This window comes from Protobothrops mucrosquamatus, unplaced genomic scaffold (genome assembly GCF_001527695.2).
Source record: "Protobothrops mucrosquamatus isolate PMUCROS unplaced genomic scaffold, P.Mucros_1.0 scaffold3, whole genome shotgun sequence".
In the NCBI taxonomy this organism is placed as follows: Eukaryota; Metazoa; Chordata; class Lepidosauria; order Squamata; family Viperidae; genus Protobothrops; species Protobothrops mucrosquamatus.
Window position 1 is genome coordinate 566,345 of NW_015386390.1, and position 24,385 is coordinate 590,729.

Sequence of the window (24,385 nt, forward strand, 5' to 3'; positions counted from 1 at the left end):
CGATGGACTCCTTCCATTTTTTTTCCAGCAAGGTGGCAATGTTGCTCTCCTCCTTGTAGTAAATACATTCATATTTAAATAATAAGTTCCATCTTCGTGCCCATAAAACAAGACCACTGCAGGGAAGAGGCCCACCAAGGCTTGGGTGTTAAAATCACAAAAGGCCCACCTGATCAGGCACTTGTTCGTGGTTTCCTATGCTGGATTTGCTGTGGAAAACTAGACACACGACGCCAAAATTCTTCACGTGGCCACTTGCAGAGTGGATAATACTGTAAGGAATATTGTATGAAGCAGTAAGCTGAAAGATAATGGCAAATGGAAAAGCTTTACGTGACAATGGATGACTTTTGCAGAGCCAAATGGAATAAACGTCCTAGCTAAGGGCCAGGAGTTATTCCGAGGGTGTCTTCATAAGTGCTTCACTCAGTGTCTTCATTTGGTTATAATAAAAAAATATAATGGCTTTTCTTTTCTTTTTCTCTCTCCTTGTTTTACTGAGATTGCTCTCTGGTAAAGTTTATGCACCGGCCCTAAAAGACAAAAAAATAATAGTAATAATTAATTTGCAACACAGGAAAAAGATACTTCTAAAACGTTAGCAAGGTTAAGTAATGGCTCTATCCCAAAGGGTGATTTATACAGGAGGAAACAGAATATGCTGTTCTTGGCAACAAAAACTATCAGTGGTCATCTTTTGGAGCACAGGAAATTTAAATAAATACGCATCATGCCACAGGAAGGAAAAGAATCAATAAACAGCCTGGGACTATTTAAAAATGAATATTTTTCTCACAACTTTCATCTAGACTTGCTTACCATAATTGGGTTATAACTTGGATTACTGCAATGTGCTCTGCTCTACCTGGGGCTGCCCTTGCAGACTACGTGGAAAAGAAAGGAAACCCCCACTGAAGAAGAAATAATAAATAAAATCTTATCCTGCGCCGAAATGGACAGGTTAACTCTAGAGATTAAAAATAAAACTGAAACGGAGTATTATGAAACTTGGAAAAATTTGTACGATTGGTTAGAGATAAGGAGGATCGCTCAGATGATTATCCATTGATTAGTTGATATCGTAAGGACTTCTTATTAACACCTATATGAGGACACAACTGAAAGATATGTAAATACAACGTTGACGACTGAAAGATGGTTTACCAAAATATTTACAGATGTTATATGTACAGTTTGTTATACTCTGTCCTGTTATAGAATGTATTTTAAGTTTCTGTTTTTCTTTCTGTAACATAAGGTAATACTAATATCAGTGTTGTAGCCAGGGAAGTTGAATCATGTCCACTTCTGTTTTTAAATGTACATTTAATAAAATTTGAATAATAATAATAATAAAAAAGACTATGTGGAAGCTGCAACTGGTTCGGAATGCAGCCGTGCACGTAGTGATGGGGCCCCTCTACATTTGCCCATGTAAAACCTCTGCACTGGCTTCCCATTTCTTTCTGGGTGCAATTCAAGATGGCGGTCATCCCCCTTAAAGCCCTGTGTGGCACAGGGTTATACACAAGGAGACCCACATGTCCTATCAGATTAGATGCTCCTACTTCCTTCCCCTGAATATTGCCATCTGATGGGAGCTAGGAAGTGTGCCTTTTTCACGGCTGCCCCTGCCCTATGGACATTCTGGCCCCTGAGGTTTACCAGATCTTCACCCTCTTAGTTCTTCCATACAGCTTTGAAGATGTGGCTCCCCCCACCCCCACAAGTATTGGGGAAAGACTAGGATTTAGAATTCTTGACTTGGTGAAAGGTTTTACCTTTTGTTTTTTTAATGTTTTAATCAGTTTGGTTTTACAGTTTTAATGTGATTTTATACGTCTTTTTGAGTCTTTGATTGGGAGCCATTTTAGATAGATAGATAGATAGATAGATAGATAGATAGATAGATAGATAGATAGATAGATAGATAGATAGATAGATAGATAGATAGATAGATAGATAGATGGATGGATGGATGGATGGATGGATGGATGGATGGATGGATGGATGGATGGATGGATGGATGGATGGATGGATGGATGGATGGATGGATGGATGGATAGACAGAGATAGACACAGATATAGACAGACACAGACAGACAGACAGACAGACAGACAGCTAGCTAGCTAGAAATACAGATAGATAGATAGATAGATAGATAGATAGATAGATAGATAGATAGATAGATAGATAGATAGATAGAGAGAGAGAGAAACAGATACAGACAGACAGACAGACAGATATAGATAGATAGATATAGATAAGATAGATATAGATAGAGACAGACAGACAGACAGAAATAGACAGACAGATATAGACAGACAGACAGCTAGCTAGCTAGCTAGCTAGCGAGAGAGAGAGAGAGAGAGACAGACAGACAGACAGACAGACATAGACAGACAAAAATAAGTAGGTAGACAGACAGACCACCAAATCAGCCAAAGTGAAAAGTTACAAGGTGTGTGTGTGTGGAAATAAAAAGACTTTTTTCATATTGACCCCGCCTTTACACCTGCGAAGCTTTTGCCCCAGTGTGTCCATCAATAAAGGTGGAGATTAAAAAAAAAAAATCAAGATGGTGGCTACAATCATGTGATCAAAGCCCTACCCATTTTAATGCATACCCCTTTGCACCAATGCTTTTTTGTGGCCTTACCAGTGACCAACGAGAATCTTTTTATTTTTCCACTCATTTTAGGAAACTGTTTTAAAATTACCCAATATTGTTTTGCAGATGGCGTGTAATTTTACCTGCAATAACATCAAATGTTACTGCTATTGTTGTTGCTGATAATGGAGATGTAACTTTTATCAACCTTATGCTCTTGTTTTATTGTGTTATACTGATCCATTTTGTATCAGATGCTCTTAACAGATTGCCCAGTGAATATGGTTTACTGAGCAATCTGAAAAACATAATAAATAAAAAAGATACAGACACCAATGCATGCATGAAACAAGATTTTAGCCTAAGAAAAAGTTATCTACCTTCCTCTAATCATCCTTCAGAAAAGCTGGACTGCATTTCCCATCCACCCTAGCAACTCAGACATGGAAGGCCGATTTCAAAATCAAGATCTATCAAGGAACAACACATGCTGATTGGTTTTTTCTGCAATTCAGTCGCCTAACTCTGCCTCTTGACAAAAACTATCATGATGTGAATGCTGAAGTACTGTATATGTCAGTGGTCTTCAAACTTGGCCCTTTTATGACTTGTGGACTTCAACTCCCAGAATTCCTCAGCCTGGCTGAGGAATTCTGGGAGTTGAAGTCCACAAGTCATAAAAGGGCCAAGTTTGAAGACCCCTGCTTTATATTTTGTATTTCTTAACTATCCATCTCTTGGCTGAGGACCTGGCTGGTGAAATTCCATCTTACAGCCAAACAGTTGTAATTATATATTGTGTTCGCAGTGATTTCCTTGTCACAAGGAAATACCAGAAATGTCACAGTGAAATAACTCTGATACAGCCTTCTTTCAGAGGTGTATTCTCCGGAATACATCAACCAATTTAAGAATGAGACACTGCCCAATCTCCGATATTTTGATTTAATAAATTGGACTTGGCTACTGTCAGTAAGCAAATGTTGGTGTTAATAACTGCCCAGAGTCACTTTATTTTAATAAAAAATAAATAAAAGTAATAAACTTGAAATCAATGTCTCTACCTATGTGATCCAGTAAAAAATATTGGACAATTTCTCTTTTTTTTCTCGCCCTACTGTATCTGATGAATGAGCAAAAATACTATCCTTACGGAAGCACCCATAGTTTCAAAAGGTTTACTATATTTGAATATATGGCTCTTTTTTTTTAAAAAAAAGGCCACATTTCCAATTATCTATCAGACAGCGATTCTAGTGTGCATTTTATCACAGGAAGCCTAATGGGTCACATTCTTTAAATGCATCTTCCATTAATATAATCATGATTTGCACCATCACCCAGCAGAAGGCCTTGATTAAAATCAAGGGGATGAGCAGATTGTTCAGCAGTGAGAGCCAGATTAAACATGCATCATGGGCTGAGGAAACTTAGCCGATTTACATATATTAGTTGCATGCAATTAAGATAATTTGCACATGCATTGTGGGAGCAATTGCTGCACTTTGTCTATGAGTGTTTTTTGTAAATGGGAAGTAGGGCCCTGAACTTTGAAAAACTAAGGTTGCTTTTAAGATAATTGACATACAGAAAAGGGAAGGGAAGGGAAGGGAAGGAAAGTTGGAGGAGGAGGAGGAGTGCATATTACAATAGTGGGGAGACTGTACTATTTATTTTCAAGCATTCATCAGATGTCACCGATGGCCACATTTCCAAGCAAATGTAGATGGTCACCAAATGCTCCACAGGGAGTCTTCAGCTTACGACCACAACTGAGCCCCAAATTTCCATTGCTAAGCATGACAGTTGTTCAGTGATTTCCCCCCCCCCCATTTTATGACCTTTCTTGCCACCGTTGTTAAACGAATCGCTGATGTTCTTAAGTTAGCAACACGGTTGTTCAGTGAATCCGGCTTCCCCATTGACTTTGCTTGTCAGAAGGGGCCAAAAGGGGGAATCACGTGACCCCGGGACACACTGCAACCGTCGTAAATACGAGTCAGTTGCCCAGCGTCTGAATTTTGATCATGTGACCCTGGGGATGCGTCAGGGGTCGTAAGAATGAAAAAGGGTCCCAAGTCACTTTTTTCAGTGCTGTTGCAGCTTCAAATGGTCACTAAACAAATGGTTGTTAAGTCAAGGACTAGTAGCTGTATTTCCCTACCATCATCAAAACCACACACACAATCACACACACACACAGCTTCTTATAGCCTTTCAGGCTTGGCACTTAAGAATAGCATTTGCCCAATACTGGAAAAATGAAGATATACCATCTGACGAGATCATAATTAGGAAAATTTTAGAATGTGCAGAAATGGATAGATTAACATTAGAGATTAAAGAGAAAGAAGACTCAGTCTATTATAAAACATGGGAACACTTTTATCAATGGTTAACAAAATGAGAGAGTGAAATTGAAATTTATTAAGATAACTGGGTTTTTTTCTTTTGATTAATTGATATGCTTTATAATTTTTGCTATCCTTGTTGACTACAGTTACTGATTATTATATTAGCCCTGTGGAAAACTTGTATCCGGATGATAGTTTGCTTGCTAAAGCTTGAAATGTCTGTGGGGGCAACCCCATTGTTGTACCTACCCCCACTCCAACCCTTTCCTTGAACCCTACCCCACTACCTATGTTGACCCTCCCTTTCCCCTACCTCTATAAAACCTAAGAAAATATTTTCAAAAAGAAAAAAGAAAGAAACTTTTCCAATTAAACAGTGCCTGGAAAGCACATATTTTATCAAATTATCTTCAGCTACGCTATGCTTTTGTCACCCTCTGCCATCCAAATACCAGGCACATCAAGAGAAAGGTTAGAAGTTCAGCCTTGCCAACACCGTCTTTTCGGCTTCCATACAGGCAGTCCTCGACTTACGACCACAATTGAGCCCAACATTTCTGTTTTGCTAAGCGAGACATTTGTTAAGTGAGTTTTACCCCATTTTGCAACTGTTCTTGCCACCGTTGCTAAGTGCAACACAGCAGTTGTTAAATTAGTCAGATAGTTGTTAAGTGGATCTGGTCTACCCATTGACTTTGCTTGTCAGAAGGATGGCAGAAATTGACCGCATGATCCCGGGACATCGCAACTGTCATAAATATGAGTCAGTTGCCAATTGTCTGGATTTTGAGCCCGTGACCCTAGAGATGCTGCAAACCATCATAAGTGTGAAAAATGGTCATTCGTCTCTTTTTTTTCCCTTCAATGATGTTGTAACTTTGAACAGTTGCCAAATAAACTGTTGTTGAGTGGAGGACTGCCCGTATTTTTAATAATAATGATGATGATGATGATGATGATAATAATTAATAATAATAATAATAATAATAATAATAATAATAATAATAATAATAATAATAATAATAAAGTTGGAAGGGACCTTGGAGGTCATCTAGTCCAACCCTCTGCTCAGGCAGGAAACCCTACACCATTTCGGAGAAATGGCTGTCCAGTCTCTTCTTAAAAACTTCCACTGTTGGAGCATTCACCACTTCTGGAGGCAGGTTGTTCCACTGGTTAATTGTTCTAACTGTCAGGAAGTTTCTCCTTAGTTCTAGGTTGCTTCTCTCCTTGGTTAGTTTCCATCTATTTTGCTTCTTGTCCTACCTTCCGGCGCTTTGGAGAATAGCTTGACTCCCTCTTCTTTGTGGCAGCCCTGAGATACTGGAACACGGCTATCCTGTCCCCCCTCGTCCTTTCTCTTCATTAAACTAGACATACCCAGTTCCAGCAGCCGTTCCTTATATGTTTTAGCCTCCAGTCCCCTAATCATCTTTGTTGCTCTTCTCTGTACTCTTTCTAGAGTCTCAACATCGTGGTGACCAAAACTGGACGCAGTATTCAGTATGCAGTATGACATCATCCTTGCTTTCAATATTGACAGGCATCTTGAAGAGCAACCTTAAATCAAAACAAACCCGGATCGGGCAATTTCTTCCTAATCTTTTGGGCCTGCTCAACAGAAAGCAGAACGTTGGAAAATGCACTGGAAGCGCTAATTGATTTTGAAGGTCGGCGCTGTTATATCACCACGGATGTAACAGCAAGGAATCCATGCCAGCACACTGAAGAACCATTTGCAACTGTAGGTAATGGGAAATGACAAGGGGTGTTCACTTTGTAATGCATGGATGCAGAGGGCGCATTAAAAAGTATCCTATAAAGCCACCGCAACTTTTAGCACGAAAGGCGATCTTCCCGTCACCAATCTCCACTGCTCTAGATGCCAGAGCCGGGACTTAGGAGACATAAAGAATGGCTCAAAAAATTTAGGGCATGGTGTCTGATTTAATTCTTGATGTCATGCTGCTGGGGTGGACCAAGAGACATTTTCTAGTACCCTGTTTTGACTGGACAAGCAACAAGCATTTGTAGAAGCGCCAACTTGTGTTTCACAACAAAGTCTCTTGGACCTCGCCGAGACCCTAGAAGAGGGGTCTTCAAACTTGGCCCTTTTATGACTTGTGGACTTCAACTCCCAGAATTCCTCAGCCAGGCGCCTGCTTCAAACAGTCACTACATGAACATAAGTTGAGGACTACCTGTAATATTAGGCAAGACATTGTGTCACCATAACAGGACCTCATTTCCTCCATGCTTGCTAAGCAACACATTACATGACCATAACGGACTCACAACTTCACATCTGCTGCAGTTGTTAAGTGCATGCCTGGCTGAGGAATTCTGGGAGTTGAAGTCCACAAGTCATAAAAGGACCAAGTTTGAAGACCCTTGCCCTAGAACAACTCTTCTATGTTTTGGTCTCCAGTCCCCTAACCAACAAAGATGATAAGGGGGCTGGAAGTTAAAACACATGAAGAACAGTTGCTGGAATTGGGTATGTCTAGTTTAATGAAGAGAAGGACGAGGGGTGACATGATAGCAGTCTTCCAATATCTCAGGGGCTGCCCCAAAGAAGAGGGAGTCAAGCTATTCTCCAAAGCACCTGAAGGCAGGACAAGAAGGAACAGGTGGAGACTAACCAAGGAGAGAAACAACCTAGAACTAAGGAGAAATTTCCTGACCGTTAGAACAATCAATTAGTGGAATGGCTCGCCTCCAGAAGTTGTGGGTGTTTCTTCAGTGGAGGCTTTTAAGAAAAGATTGGACAACCATTTGTCTGAAATGGGATAGGGTCTTTTGCTTGAGCAGGGGGTTGGACTAGAAGATCTCCAAGGTCCCTTCCAACTCTGTTATTCTATTAAAGTGGGAGTTAGATGCAGTCTATAATTTGTTTGTCGGACATATGATCATGATGGCCATATCCATCGAGACAACCCTTTGCTGAAACTTCTCATATCACACCTTGACACTTTAAATGCATCCGCCGAAATCAAAAGCTTGGAGAGTCTTTGTGTAATTCCCTTGTATGCCCACTTTTTGAGACACCTTCCCCATCAGGTGGTTTTAATTCTATATTTACCAGAATCCATATTCAACCCGGCTTGCAAGATAGCTATTGAGAAGATTAAAAAAAATCAGGGGAATATTCCAAGAGAATATATCAAGTGAAGCAGGAAAAATTCAAGTGCTAAATATATTGTGGACTTTAAAGACTCAAATTGTATTATGTATTTTTTAATCTCATTATCCAAGATTTAAAAAATACATAATACAATTTGAGTCTTTAAAGTCCACAATATATTTAGCGCTTGAATATTCCGATTTTACCTTAATTTAATATTTTATTTTATATATTGTATTGTCCACATAATTACTATCTGTCTGTCTGTCTGACTATCTTTGCTGATGCTTTATTTAAATTTATGTTTGTGTCTGTATCTGTAAAGTTTTTTATTAAGTGTTGTATATCGGTGATTGCATGACCTCCGAAGATGCCATACGCTAAATAAATAAATAAACACAATCAGACAATGTGGTAGTTTAATGTTATATCCATGTCCTTTGTACTCAATTAAACAATCAATACATCCAAATTGAATTTAGATGTATCATGCCTTGTAAATCATTGGGTCATAAACCTTAACAATACCAACATGTAGTTAGTATAAAATGGAACTAAATTAGTGTCTTAGGGCTATAGTAATTAAAATGAGAGTTATGCAAGCATCCCATGATACTCGTGAAAGATCAAGGCAGCTTGGATGGACCACTTTCAGATGCACTTTTTGTGGCTTAAGAAAGTGGGTTTAAGGAACAGTATCGCCTCGGTGTGAGAAATCTAAAAAAAATGCATACTTTATAACTTTCTTTTGCTGTAAAGATAGTCCTTGACTTACAACTATTCGTTTAGTGACCATTCAAAGTTACGGCACTGAAAAAGGTGACTTATGACCATTTTGCACACTTACGGCTATTGCAGCATCCCCAAAATAACTCATTTTTATATATACATACATACATAAGAGGGTTTTTTATTTAAAAAAAGGAAGATCAAAAACTAATACAAATCGATGATTACTCGTTTTGATAAAAGAGGAACAGGCAGATATTTATTGTTTGTTTAGCCCAGGGGTAGGCAACCGTGGCTCTTTTATGACTCATGGACTTCAACTCCCAGAATTCCTGAGCCAGCCATGCTGAGGGGAAAGGGATAGGTTTCCAAGCTGAGCCATGCTGGCTCAGGAATTCTGGGAGTTGAAGTCCACGAGTCATAAAGTGGCCTAGGCCTAGGCCAGAGGTAGGCAACCTTGGCTCTTTTATGACTGGTGGACTTCAACTCCCAGAATTCCTGAGCCAGCCATGCTGAGGGGAAAGGGAGAGGTTTCCAAGCTGAGCCATGCTGGCTCAGGAATTCTGGGAGTTGAAGTCCATGAATCATAAAAGAGCCAAGGTCGCCTGCCCCTGGTTTAGCCAATTTATACGGCCACCCATCTCACAAGAAGTGACTTTGGATGGCGTCCATATTCCAAACTTCTAACAGTTTGCAAACCACTCTCCCTTTTCCCTGATGCTGTTTAGTCCATTACATTTTTTTTTTACCTTCCCCAAAAACTTTGAAGATGAAGTACATAAGGAGGAGGAGGACAGATTAATTCCAAGTCCATCTAAACCAAAACTCTGTTGTCAAACAGATGTTTTATGAATTTCGAAGAAACAGATGGGAATTCAAAACCACTCTTAGGCTTATATTCTCCAGCTCTTGACGCAGAGAAACATACCACCTCCTAAATAATAAACTACATACCCTGAAGAAAAAGGAGGATGACTCATCTGACATGTTGTAAGGCAGCAGTTTAGAAGAAGCAGTTCCGCGCTCAGAATCCATAAAACAAAGGGCCTTCAACCCAAATCAGAAGAGACTGAATTCTAACAAGTCCAACGGAACAGGTCTACTTGGAAGTATAGGTAGTCCTTGACTTACGAACAAAATTGACCCCATTTGCTAAGCGAGATGGCTGTTAAGTGAGTTTTGTTCCCATCTTACGACCTTTCTTGCCACAGTTGTTAAGTGAGCCACTGCAGTTGTTAAGTGAGTCACACGGTTGTGAAGTGAATCTGGCTTCCCCATTGACTCTGCTTGTCAGAAGGTCGCAAAAGGGGAAACACGTGACCCTGGGACACCGCAACCGTTCCTCATATGTTTTAGCCTCCAGTCCCCTGAGCAACAAAGATGATTAGGGGACTGGAGGCTAAAACATATAAGGAACGGTTGCTGGAATTGGGTATGTCTAGTTTAATGAAGAGAAGGACGAGGGGGGACATGATAGCAGTGTTCCAATATCTCAGGGGCTGCCCCAAAGAAGAGGGAGTCAAGCTATTCTCCAAAGCGCCTGAAGGCAGGACAAGAAGCAACGGATGGGAACTAACCAAAGAGAGAAGCAACCTAGAACTAAGGAGAAACTTCCTGATAGTTAGAACAATTAACCAGTGGAACAACCTGCCTCCAGAAGCTGTGAATGCTCCAACACTGGAAGTCTTTAAGAAGAGACTGGACAGCCATTTGTCTAAAATGGTATAGGGTTTCCTCCCTGAGCAGGGGGGGTTCCAACTTTATTATTATTTATTATTATTATTGTTGTTGTTGTTGTTGTTGTTATTATTATTATTATTAACCTTTGTAAATACATGTCCGTTGCCAAGCATCTGAATTTTGATCACGTGATGCTGCAAAGGTCGTAAGTGTGAAAGAGGGTCATAAGTCACCTTTTTCAGTGCCGTTGTAACTCTGAACGGTCACTAAACAAATGGTTGTAAGTCGAGGACAGCCTGTACAGTCCTGCATATGAAAAAGAATTATTCCTGGATAGATTAAAGGTGAGATCTCACTACTCCTTCCTCAAAATCTAACTCTATAAACTGTTCAGCGTCACACCAAAGAGTGTCTGTGTGTGGAATGGTGGTGGTGGGGAAATAAGTTTGTTTATTGGATCAAGCTATAAAATTGTTTGAGCGAAGTCCTTGTAAACCTCACCTTTGTGATTTATGAATCATGTTTTATGATTTGGCATTGCGTGGTATTGCCAAGAATCCTGAAACCTATTGTATCCACAAAGCATCAAATACAGACTGCTACAATAAAGAACAATTCAGCATGTGCCTATATGTCTGTGTCTACTGATATGGGTATATACCAGGGGTAGGCAACCTTGGCTCTTTTATGACTTGTGGACTTCAACTCCCAGAATTCCTGAGCCAGCCATGCTGAGGGAAAAGGGAGAGGTTTCCAAGCTAAGCCAAGCTGGCTCAGGAATTCTGGGAGTTAAAGTCCACGAGTCATAAAAGAGCCAAGGTTGCCTACCCCTGGTATACTGTCACACTTCATCTTCAGATACTTGTGTTATGACCTACATTTCACATCTCCAACCATGAGTCACTCTTCCATTATTGCCTCAACAATCAAACTATTATTATTGACAAGGTTTTTGGTCCACAGGGCACTTTCTGGAAATGCTATTAAGGAAGCATTTCTCTCCAAGCTAACACAGTTGATTTTATTTTTTTAACTAGACATATGGACACATCCCACCCTGTTAGCATGGGGCACAAAACCCAAAGTACACATCTACCAGCAATTTAATCTTGTGAATGCCAGGTCCACATGACCAAAAGAAAACGTCCAAAACCTCAACCAGGTTCTCCCATCAGAGAAAGGCAATGAAAAACGAATAAAGATTGGCGATTTTTACAAATGAGAGACTGTATGCTTGCTGCACCGAGAATGCTTCATGGAGAATATGATAAAAAAAAAACTACATGTGTCTTCAGTATATTAAATGGAGTATGGTCATAAGGCTTCATTTGACCCCAAGGTATAAATAATCACTGCAAATGCTAATGGATTTTCATTCTTTACAGGGTGGTACAGACTGATTCCTTAACCCTGTGCATTTCTTACGTTCGTTTAAAGCAGCTTGCCAGCAATTCATGTATTAAATCTGCATTCAGCAGCCATAGCGCTAATAGAGTTCCTTTAATAGCAATAAGAATTCCACTATAATAAAGCACTAATATTCATGATGATGATGTTAATAGCAATATTACTAGCAGGATCCATAGTGATGATAATTGTAAAACTAATCTTAATCAAAGTGTAGTGATGTCACGGAATTCATACTGCTATGCTCCAGATATTCTAGGGCCATACAATCCATTTTCAAATACAAGGAAAGCATCTGAATTGAAAGAACACAGAAACGAGATAAATATGGCAATTTACCGGAGGGAAAAAATACGCAACGCATAAATTTTAAGCGTGAACAAGAAGGTGAGAGAAGCATTTCCTTTCATTAAGTCCTACCAACGAGAAATAAAATCACTGCCAACTTGATAAAATGATATCCCTTTCTTACAACGTAATAACTATTATAACCGTTTATTACATTTCTTTTGAAAACATGGCCTTCTAATCTCCGATCTCTACATTTATTTTCCTGGAGTGCCTTTTATTGTTTCAATTTGTTTACAAAAAAGTAAATATTATTATTTTGCTCCAAAGTAATGAAGTAGAAAATACGTTAAAAAGAGAAGACGGGGGCTACCCATAGATTTGCATAGGAAGAAAAGATTCATATGGGCTTAGATTTTAAGAAGAATGAAAGAAGCAATTTTACTAAAAAAAAAAAAGGGGGGGGGGAACTTGGGGGTTTCCCCACTGTTTTTTCACCAACTGAAAGAAACATCTGAGCTACAATACATTCTTTCTTCATCTTTTGAAAGAATAAAAAAAGAATCCTTTTGTTGCAAGCTACTTCTCTGATCCACCCAAAATTAAATCTTCCTGTACATCCATTTCTTTCTTCTCTTCGTTGCAATACAAGAGAGAACATTCAATATGGGCTTTGCTAGGGATTTTATATGGGGTATTTTAGAGCAGGCTTTTTATTCAATATTTATTGTGATTTTTATTATTGCCTGTTCACCGCCCTGAGTCCCGTAAGGGAGATAGGGCGGTATATAAATTTAAATAATAAATAAATAAATAAATAAATATTGCTCAGACTTTCCCAAACTGGTGCTATCAGATGCATCTACTACCATGTTTTCCCCAAAATAAGACCTAACCGGAAAATAAGCCCTAACTTGATTCTTCAGGATGCTCTTAATATAAGCTCTACCCCCAAAATAAGCCCCAGTTAAGATCATCAGCCAGACGGAGACATTTAGTACCGTATTTCCCTGAAAATAGGACCTAACCGGAAAATAAACCCTAATGTGTCTTTTGGAGAAAAAAAATAATATAAGACGCGGTCTTATTTTGGGGAAAAGACGGTATGATTGCTGGCTGGGAGCTACTGGAGTTGCTAAGACAGATGTCAACTAGGGATAGACTGACTTGATTCCCTAAGAACTCGTCTGTCCTGTTTCTGTTGTTAAGAATGGGTGATTGACAGGATTTCCTTGAAGCATTTTTAGATTATCTGCTTGTCCCAATAGATATTAGGCTGGTCAGTATGGGAACAAGATGTAGAACAGAACTTTAGTCTTTTTTGTTAATGTTATTGTTCTTAATGAGTAAGATGGAAGTTAGGCAAGAGGAAGGAAGGAAGGAAGGAAGGAAGGAAGGAAGGAAGGAAGGAAGGAGGGAAGGTGGGAGGGAGGGAGGGAGGGAGGGAGGGAGGGAGGGAAGGGAGGTGGGAAGGAAGCAGGGAGGGAGATGGGAGGGAGGGAAGGAAGAAAGGGAGGTGGGAAGGAAGGAAGGAAGGAANGGGAAGGAAGGGAGGTGGGAAGGAAGGAAGGAAGGAAGGAAGGAAGGAAGGAAGGAAGGAAGGAAGGAAGGAAAAGAGATTGTTGGGGGTCAATATGCTGACTGTGAACCACTTAGAGAGGACTGTAAAACACTATAAAGCGGCATATAAGTCTAAGTGCTATTGCTATTAACGATGGAAGTCCCATTACTCTGTTAGGCAAGTTAACACAGGAAGGAAAGAGTACATAAATCTGAAATTTTTAAGGCAGTAAGTAGTCTTGCAAAAGAAACAAAAGCCAATTCCAATGAAATAAACATATTTAAAGTTGATTCTACTAGCCCCAGAATTACCAAACCAAACAGCTTTATTATTTACGGCAGCCAGATTTTACTATGGCCATTAGGGGTCATCGCGGGCTTCCAAATTCCTTCTTGAAGATACAGGAAATTGTTCACATGTCTCACCAAGTCTTGATTCCTGATTTCAACTTAGCATGTTGTGAAGCAGCATGAAACCATGACTTGTGGCTTAGGGCAGGGGTAGGCAACCTTGGCTCTTTTATGACTCGTGGACTTCAACTCCCAGAATTTCTGAGCCAGCATGGCTCAGCTTGGAAACCTCTCCCTTTCCCCTCAGCGTGGCTGGCTCAGGAATTCTGGGAGTTGAAGTCCACGCGTCATAAAAGAGCCCAGGTTGCCTACCCCTGGCTTAGTGTGTTATGTAGCCCCGCAATTGATATTAGGTGCTACAAGAGACACCCGAAGGACGTCAGGTATTCCCACTTGCACAGGATTGTGAAATGGGTTTCACCTGCATGGTGTTCTAGTAACTTCTGTAAACCACTTGGGAATTCCTGGCCAGGGATGAGGGAAGGGAAGAAACCCTGTTTCTGTTTCAACTTTTAACAAAATGAAGCTCCCACACTAGCCACGGATATCCATTTGCAAATGATGTGGAAGTTCTCAGGAGAAAGAATAACTTCAGCCTCTACCGAACGAACGATGGCAGGATTTATTTCTTTGCAGCAGAAGATCAACTTGACAATTATGAAGTGTATCTCTGACAGCAAGTCTCTGGTAGGCCCTAGGTTTTGATTTACTTGTGGGGGGGGGGAACAAAATCATCTCAGCATCTTGTCAAGAACCACTGTAGACACAGCATAATGCCACCCGAACAACGGAGCTAACCTTTCATGCCAAGTTGCAGTCTTAAAGCAGCGGACGGTTGGGGCAGATGATCTGAAATGACAAGTTCAGAACACTCTCTCTTTGCCTTCCGATGACATTCTTCACAAACAAGCATTGCATTTCAACCTTCAGATGTTGTCAAGACCTGGACAGTTTCGTTGACTGCTGAAAGCAATCCAGGAAGGCCTTAATAAGAGTCGTAGAACTGGAAGGCCTCTCCAAGGTCATCCATTTCAGGGCCAGCTTTTTGTCAGAAGAGTCTTGCTTTTCCACAGGTGCTCAGGGAGCCATCTTAGAAACAGGCCCCTTCCGGTTCCATCCAGGCCAGCGGTTCTCAACCTATGAGTCGCGACCCCATTTGGGGTCGATCGACCATTTCACGGGGGTCGCCAAGCAAGGCTGTCCGCCATTTTTTTCCCCCTTTTCCGGCGGGTGCCTTACCTCCCTTGAGCTGGGCCAGCTGGTGGTCGGCCTGCTCCGTCTCTGCCGCTTGCCAGCTACGCCTCGGCCGGCGCAGGGGGCGGAACCACGCATGCGCGGTTCTCCCGGGCAGGGAAAGTCCTTGACTTACGACCGGTTGGGTAGTCCTCGACTTACGACCGGTTTAGTCCTCGACTTACGACCGGTTTAGTCCTCGACGTACGACCGGTTTAGTCCTCGACTTACGACCGGTTGGGGGTCGCGGCATTAAAAAGGTTGAGAACCACTGATCCAGGCCCTTCCGGTTCCTGGTTGGGAAATCTGGCTGGTTTGCTCCAGTGGTTAAGGTACCAGGGCTAGAAACCAGGAGACTGGGAGTTCTAGTCCTGCCTTAGGCGTGAACGTTGGCTAGGTGGTTTTGGGCCAATCACCAGGAGACTGGGAGTTCTAGTCCTACCTTAGGCATCACAGCTGGTTGGATGACTTGGGGCCAATCACCAACGTCTGTGAGTTCTAGTCCCTCCTTAGGCATGAAAGCCAGCTGGTCCAAAGCTGCTTGTCAAAAGGCATCTTGACTTTCTTGGGCCTTTTTTTTCCCCCCTTGAAAATGTTTTGCAAACTTAACAAATGAATAGCAAATGTCTATCAGGGTTACATTTTGTTTTAAGCTATTACAGCCGCTTTGAAGTGTACCTCAACTAGGTTTTTAAAATGGCTTCTGTATACTTGTTGCCTTTTAATGCTTCTCTTTGCAACCCAGTTATGTGGGCTAAGATGGGCAGACATACAAACGTTTTAAATAAATAAATAGAATTATACTAATGTACCGTTTCTCAATCTCAGAAACTTCAAGATGTCTTAAAGTTGCTGAGATCAAGGATCAGAGTATTAAAGCCTTCAACATGCACATAAGTTACATAATACTAGAAGCAGGGTCACCAACTACTAGGTGAAATATATACATTTATTTATAGGTGGGAATAATGCTAGCAAGGTGATGATGACGGTAATTTATGTATTAGATTTACAGGATGTCTCACTTAACAACTGCACTGTTCAGCAGCTGTTCAAAGTTACAGCAGCGCTGAAAAAGTAACTTTACAACTGAGCCTCACACTTACAACCCTCACAGCATCTCACAGTCATGTGATTATCATTTGCACACTTCACAGCTTCCGACAAGGAGAGTCAACGGAGAAGCTAGGAGTAAAATTGCAGGTGGCAGTCATGTCATACATATCTCACTTAACCACTGCAGCAGATGTGAAGTTGTGAGTCCGTTATGGTCATATAATGTGTTGCTTAGCAAGCATGGAGGAAATGAGGTCCTGTTATGGTGACACAATGCCTTGCCTAATAACCACGTTACAGGTAGTCCTCAACTTATGTTCATGTAGTGACTGTTTGAAGCAGGGGTCTTCAAACTTGGCCCTTTTATGACTTGTGGGCTTCAACTCCCAGAATTCCTCAGCCAGGCACGCTGGCTGAGGAATTCTGGGAGCTGAAGTCCACAAGTCATAAAAGGACCAAGTTTGAAGACCCCTGGTTTGAAGTTACAACAGCACTGATAAAAAGGGACTTATGATAGTTTTTCACACTTACAACCGCTGCAGCATCCCCGTGGTCATGTGATCAAAATTCAGACACTTGGCAACTGGCTCATATTTATGACGGTTGCAGTGTCCCAGGATCACGTGATCCCCTTTTGCGACCATCCGACAAGCCAAGTCAATGGGGAAGCCAGATTCACTTAACAACCGTGTTACTACCACTACTGCAGCGATTCACTTAACAACAGTGGCAAGAAAGATGGTAAAATGGGGCAAAACTCATTTAACAACTGTCGCGCTTAGCAACGGAAATTTTCGGCTCAATTGTGGTCGTAAGTTGAGGACTAGCTTACTTAGCAACAGAATTGCTGGTCCAATTTGGGATCGTCGAGCAGGAACTACCCGTGTATCCCACTTTTCATACAGGAGTTTAAGGTGGCATCCAAAACCCTCCCATCTCTTATTCCATCCACATCACAACCCTTTCAGGTAGGCCTGGCTGAGGCTGTGCTACTGGATCAGAGTCACCCGTGCTAATCTCTGAACATCTCCAGGCCAAAAACCAGTCAAAATACTACGCCTCGCAATAGCACCAACGACTTGAAAGCCACCCTCTTTCCAATTGCAAATTGGAATTACAACGCCAGATTTCCATTTTCTCCGTAGCTATTAAAAGATTCCTGTCAAGTCCCTTCTTTCGTTTTTTTGCCGTGCCGGAGTGGATGAGGACATGGCAGCTTTCAATAATGAAGAAAACATATTTGGATGAGCGATATATTGGCACTGTGCTAGTTTTAAATATACAGCCTAGCATATGTTTAACACAGAACATATGGGGGGAAAAGAAAAACCAAACTTGATTCCTAGGCAAAATGCTGTAACTGCCATGGTACAGAAGCCTACAGCATAGCAGAATAAAGTCAACAAATTCAGCTGTTAAGCGGGTTAAATGGAGCCCTCTGATCTGAAATGGTCTATCTGGGAACGCAGTGTGAAGTTTCTATATGCAGGAAAGGTATAGTCCAAAATACGAGACACTGGTTTTATGAGGGAGGTGTTATCCATTACAGCAGGGCTTTTCAACCTTTTCACCCATTGGACCACTTTTAGGATATGGCAACATCCGAGTACCACCAGTCGCCTAGCAAGGTGTCAAAAACTTGATGACCAAAAAAAAAAAAAAAAAAGGAAAAAAGTGATGAAGTACAGGTAGTCCTCGACTTACAACAGTTCGCTTAGTGACTGTTCGAAGTTACAACGGCACTGAAAAAAGTGCCCCCCAAGCCACAGCCGAGCAAGACACCTGCCTGCCCACCTGGCGGCGCTCTTCCTCCTGTCCGAGGTTTTCATTGTTGTGAGCATTTCTGTTGAGGATTGGCAGCGGGGGTGGGGTGGGGGGGGTATTTGGTTTTTATTCCTCCCCCATCTGCTGGGTGGTTGCAGCAGGTTTTGGTCACTTCACATGACCCTGGGACACTGTGACCGTCATAAATATGAATCAGTTGCCAAGCATCTGAATGTAAATCACAAGACCCTGGAGATGCTGCAACATTCCAGCTGATCGGCGCTTCTTCTGGGCTCAGCAGAAGCGCCAGGATCAGCGCCGAGCTCCAGCTGGAGCCTGGTGCTGATCCTGGCGCTTCCACTGAGCCCTGACAGCCCTGCAGCTCCAGCCATCTCTCGCTCAGGCTTGTGCGGTGCTGCCACCAGTTCAGCTCATTCCCCTCCCCCGCTACCACTTTTCTAGGATGGTCACGTACCACCTGCCAGGTGCCAATGTACCACAGGTGGTACCCGTACCACTGGTTGAAAAGCCCTGCATTACAGCCCGTAGGTTTCATGTTTTAGTTAGGACGTTGGACTACAGCAAGTTTGTCAACCTGGGCAACTTTAAGATGAGTGGACTTCAACTCCCAGAATTCCCCAGCCAGTTTTGCTGGCTGGGGAATTCTGGGAGTTGAAGTCCACTCATCTTAAAGTTGCCCAGGTTGACAAACAATGGACCCAGAATGGATCTTCAGTTGCCCAACAGGATTGCTCTTGCTATTAGGAGCATCAGGACTTCCCTACAGCCTTGATGTTGAGGTGAACATCTTAGCATAAAACTCTTTCGCTTGTTGAGTGGATTTCAATAAGGGCCATAAATGGGAATAAGTTATAGGGTTTCACCTAGCGAGCCCCAATTGTAGGGAACCAATAACCTTGGTAGTTCTTCAGTCATGCCTTAACATCCCATCCTGTCTCCTGATTTGTCCTTACTTTTCACTGGTGGCTTTGGATCCTAACTCCTGCCTAACCCCACCACCCAGTCAACTGTACCCTGGACTATTTCAGACAAATGATTGTCCCATCTTTTCCTAAAACATCCAGGGATGGAGCGCCCACAACTTCTCAAGGCGAGTCGTTCCACTGTTTAATTGTTCTGTCAGGAAATTTCTCCTTAGAGAACCAACCTAGAACTGAGGAGAAATTTCCTGACAATTAATCAGTGGAACCATTTGCCTCCAGAAGTTGTGGGTGCTCCAACAATTATGCTACGGTGGTCACGTCGAGCAGAACTGAAATTTGCATAAAATGTAAACTGAACGGGGGCGCGGGGCAGATTTTGGTAGGAGGCATAATCATTAGCGTATTTTTGCAGGCATAATCATTAGCATGCTGTTGTTAGTTGCGAAGTCGTGTCTGACCCATCACGACCCCATGGACAACGTTCCTCCAGGCCTTCCTGTCCTCTACCATCTTCTGGAGTCCATTTAAGCTCACGCCTACTGCTTCCGTGACTCCGTCCAGCCACCTCATTCTCTGTCGTCTCCTTCTTCTGTTGCCCTCCATCTTTCCCAGCATGAGGCTCTTCTCCAGGGAGTCCTTCCTTCTCATTAGGTGGCCAAAGTACTTGAGTTTCAACTTCAGGATCTGGCCTTCTAAAGAGCAGTCAGGGTTGATCTCTTCTAGGACTGACCGGTTTGATCGCCTTGCAGTCCAAGGGACTCGCAGGCGTCTTCTCCAGCACCCTAGTTCAAAGGCCTCCATTCTTTAGCATACTGCTAATGAATTTAGCAATTCATTAGCATATTGATTATCAACTTTTTCTGTGTTGCCTTTTGCAGCTGGAGAGATGCTTGCATGCGTGACTGCAGGGACGCAAACACGGCGAAGCAGATGTCATTCACGGAGATGAAGATAGAAGAGTCTAAAGATCAGGCCTGATGCATAAATCAAGAGTGATTTTTCTTTCTGACACAAGGTCGTCCGTCTATAACACGGGGAACGGTTCAACCAAGTGGTGACTTTATTACTATTGTTGGTCAGATTTCCAGCTGAAGCATTCACTTTGCCAAAAAAAAAAAAGCCTAGCTATGAGATTTCTGAGCGAGGCAGTGATTGATTTGTTTTAAAAAAAGAAGACGCTCTGAAGCATCCTGGGTCGGTTGGGGCACCATCGAAGCGAATTCAAAGACACGTCTCTTAATTTCAGAGAGGACTTGTGCAAATTCACCCGTGTGCAAAAATGCACACTTTCAAAAATGCACACTTTCTAGAGCTCCTACCCTTCCCTAAAAGCAGAATGTGATAAATAATAATAATATTTATTACAATAAATAATAATACTGCAAAATTATTCTTGCTGGCAACTCAAGTTTTGCTTTATCTGACTTCCCTTATAACTGTTTTAATCCTGGATTACTTTTTCAACCTGAAAAAAAAAAGATGTTTTCTACACTCACACCCCACACACCTTTGGGGGTAAGCTAATCTGGAGACCGGTTAAGATGAACTGCCAACCCAGAATTTAAAATGCTAGAGTTCCGATGAAATCTTTTCAACCCATAATCCCAGCTAAATTAACCGACACAGTACCCCCTCTGATCATTGATAGTTATGCTCTCAGGTTATCCCAGTAATACCAAAAATATGTCTAGAATCCACTAGCACAGGGCTTTTCAACCTTTTCACCCATTGTACCACTTTTAGGATATGGCAATATCCGAGTACCACCAGTCGCTTAGCAAGGTGTCAAAAACTTGATGACCCAAAAAAAAAAAAAAAAGGAAAAAGTGATGAAGTACAGGTAGTCCTCGACTTACAACAGTTCGCTTAGTGACTGTTCGAAGTTACAATGGCACTGAAAAAAGTGCCCCCCAAGCCACAGCCGAGCAAGACACCTGCCTGCCCACCCGGCGGCACTCTTCCTTTTGTCCGAGGTTTTCATTGTTGTGAGCATTTCTGTTGAGGATTGGCAGCGGGGGTGGGGTGGGGGGGTGTTTGGTTTTTATTCCCCCCGTCTGCTGGGTGGTTGCAGCAGGTTTTGGTCACTTCACATGACCCTGGGACACTGTGACCGTCATAAATATGAATCAGTTGCCAAGCATCTGAATATAAATTGCAAGACCCTGGAGATGCTGCAACATTCCAGCTGATCGGCGCTTCTTCTGGGCTCAGCAGAAGTGCCAGGATCAGTGCCGAGCTCCAGCTGGAGCCTGGCGCTGATCCTGGTGCTTCCGCTGAGCCCTGACAGCCCTGCAGCTCCAGCCATCTCTCGCTCAGGCTTATGCGGTGCTGCCACCGGTTCAGCTCATTCCCCTCTCCCGCTACCACTTTTCTAGGATGGTCGCGTACCACCTGCCAGGTGCCAATGTACCACAGGTGGTACCAGTACCACTGGTGGAAAAGCCATGCACTAGCATATCCCTAAAATCTCCTGCAATATATTGATGTCCGGTTTGCACACTGCGTTAATCCATTTTTGATTCAGGATTAGATGTTAATGAATTCTGCCCTATTCGGGTGGTCCTTGACTTACAACACTTTGCTTAGTGACTGTTCAAAGTTACAACGGCACTGAAAACCGTGACGACAGCCTTTCTTGCCACGGTTGTTAAGTGAATCACCGCAGTTGTTATGTTAGCAACTTAACAATAGCAATAGCAACAGCACTTAAAACTTACATACAGCTCCATAGTGCTTTACAGTCCTCTCTAAGCGGTTTACAGATTCAGCATATTGACTCCCCAACAACCTGGGCCCTCATTTTACCGACCTTGGAAGTATGGAAGGCTGAGTCAACTTTGAGCCGGTCAGGATCGAACCGCTGGCAGTGGGCAGAGTCAGCCTGCAATACTGTGTTCTAACCACTGCGCCACCAGGCCTCTTATAACACGGTTATTAAGTGAATCTGGCTTTCCCATTGAGTTTGCTTGTCAGAAGGTCGCAAAAGGTGATCCCATGACCCCGGGACACTGCAACCGTCGTAAATATGAGTCAGCTGCCAAGCCTCTGAATTTGGATCATGTGAATGGGGGGGGGGAGTGCTTCAATTGTCGTAAGTGTGAAAAACGGTCACAAGTCATTTTTTTTCAGTGCTGTTGTAACTTCAAATGAGGATTACCTGTAGATCCATTAAATACTGGAGTCAGACTAGCTTGCCCTGTTCCGTGCCTTTGCCAATGTTATCTTTTCCAGAAAAAAAATGAAAGCATAAGACAATGGACTTTGCAAACATCATATAAAAAAATAAATGGCCTGGGCTCTTTTGAATCTGCTGGCACCTGATGGCTAAATGCAACGGAAGTGTATGGGACACCAGCTGCAGATGTTTTGTGCTTAGTAGCAAGCTCTTTCCCTGAGACCCATTAAGTGCCAACTGCCTGCAAGGCCAGCAAGCTTTTTTTTTTCTTTTCTTTTTAAAGGCTCTGGGTAGCTTCCTTTCTGTCTCTCCCTCCTTCTTTTTTTTTTTTTAATTTGGAGTGCACTTCCAGATAAATGCCAGTCATTTGGCCAGGGCTGACTCACAGAAGGTGCAGCAGGCACAGATGGTACTAATGCATAAATGTAATCTAGCAAGAGAGAGAGAGAGAGAGAGAGAGAGAGAGAGAGAGAGAGAGAGAGAGAGAGAGAGNGGAGAGAGAGAGAGAGAGAGATGGAGAGAGAGAGAGATGCATGCCAGTGCCAGCCCAGAAAAAGTTCCAAATAGCTGCAGTGCTTTTACAGGAATATATAATGTGATTGGCAAGACGGACGCAGAGGTTTGCATGTGCTGGCTGTTCCCAAATCAACCATCTAAAATTCTAAGACAAAAAAAAGAGGGACAATTAGGATCATCCTTGTAAATAAATCAGCCAAAGTTACTGGGCCCAAACAGACTCTGAAGAGGATGCAAAGAAGAGCAACTAAGATGATTCGGGAGCTGGAGGCTAAAATATATGTGAAGAACAGTTGCAAGATGTCTAATTTAATTAAAATAAGGATGAGGGGTGACATGATAGCAGTGTTCCAATATCTGAGGGGCTGCCAGAAAGAAGAGAGTGGTCAACCTATTCTCCAGAGCGCCTGAAGGCAGGACAAGAAGCAATGGATGGAAACTCATCAAGGAGAGAAGCAACCTAGAATTAAGGAGAAACTTCCTGACAGTTAGAACAATTAACCAGTGGAACCACCTGCCTCCAGAAGCTGTGAATGCTCCAACACTGGAAGTCTTTAAGAAGAGACTGGACAATCGTTTGTCTGAAATGGTATGGGGTTTCCTGCTTGAGCAGTGGGTTAGACTAGAAGACCTCCAAAGTCTCTTGCAACTTTATTATTCTGGTTTTCTGGTTTCCTTAATCTAGAACTAAGGAGAAATTTCCTAACAGTGAGAACAATGAAGGAAAATAGTCAGCAATTTCCTTCCTCCAAAACCTTTTTTTTTTAAACTCGCCAATCCTAGTGGGCTTCCATCTAACTCAGTGATCGCAAACCTTTTAGAGACCGAGTGCCCAAACTGCAACCCAAAACCCACTTATGCATCGTCGAGTGCTGGATGGGTGTGGCCCATTGGCTGGGCTTGGCTGCGGTGGTAATGGCAGACTGGGTGGGACTAAAAAGTTAAATCAATCAATTCCAACTTTGCAAGATCTTTTTTTTTCCCGCGAGAAGTTGAAATTGACTGATTGAACCTTTTTTTTTTGCACATGGTGGTGGAGACCTAAAGCAAAAAGGTTTTATAAAACCCAGCTGAAGGCCTAGGACTGGGGCGATGGCACGCATGCCCACAGAGAGGGCTCTGAGTGCCTCCTCTGGCACCGTGCCATAGGTTCGCCACCACTGATTTAACTCCTCACTAAGTCAAAATGTACTTAGCTTTTCTGAGATCAGCCAAGGGTCAGCTACATTAGACCCCACTCCCATCGTGTGTGTGTGTGTGTGTGTGTGTGTGTGTGTAACAGAGAGCTTTCTAGAGTTTGGCTTTGACTGTTCTCCTCTCTGCCTCATTGCCACTCTGCAAATAGGTGGACAGAAAGATCTAACCTGACACCTTTTTCTCACCCCTTTCAGCTTTCCGAGTGAATTATCTGTGAAACAGTTAATAACTAATTGCTTGTTGTAGTTTTCTTATCAAGGGGCCTCAAGAAAGGTTTGCAGAAGAATTTACCACGCAGAACTGCCAGTAATTCTTAGGCCTTCCTGTTTCTGCTTAATTGCCTGTCAAACGCAAGCAAATGCACTTCTGAACACATGTTCCTTGCGACACTTCCC

The 24,385-nt window shown here is 42.4% G+C and overlaps 1 protein-coding gene across 1 annotated transcript in view; it reads right to left on the reverse strand.

The window, feature by feature from the left end:
• Nucleotides 1-492: 492 nt before the first annotated feature.
• The window catches only part of ANTXR2 (ANTXR cell adhesion molecule 2), a 158,646-nt gene continuing 134,753 nt past the window's right edge, over nt 493-24,385 (reverse strand). The window contains exon 17 of the mRNA XM_015832362.1: nt 493-533. Coding sequence (XP_015687848.1) covers nt 495-533 — 39 coding nt within the window. The 3' untranslated portion in view covers nt 493-494. The remainder of the gene's footprint in view (nt 534-24,385) is intronic.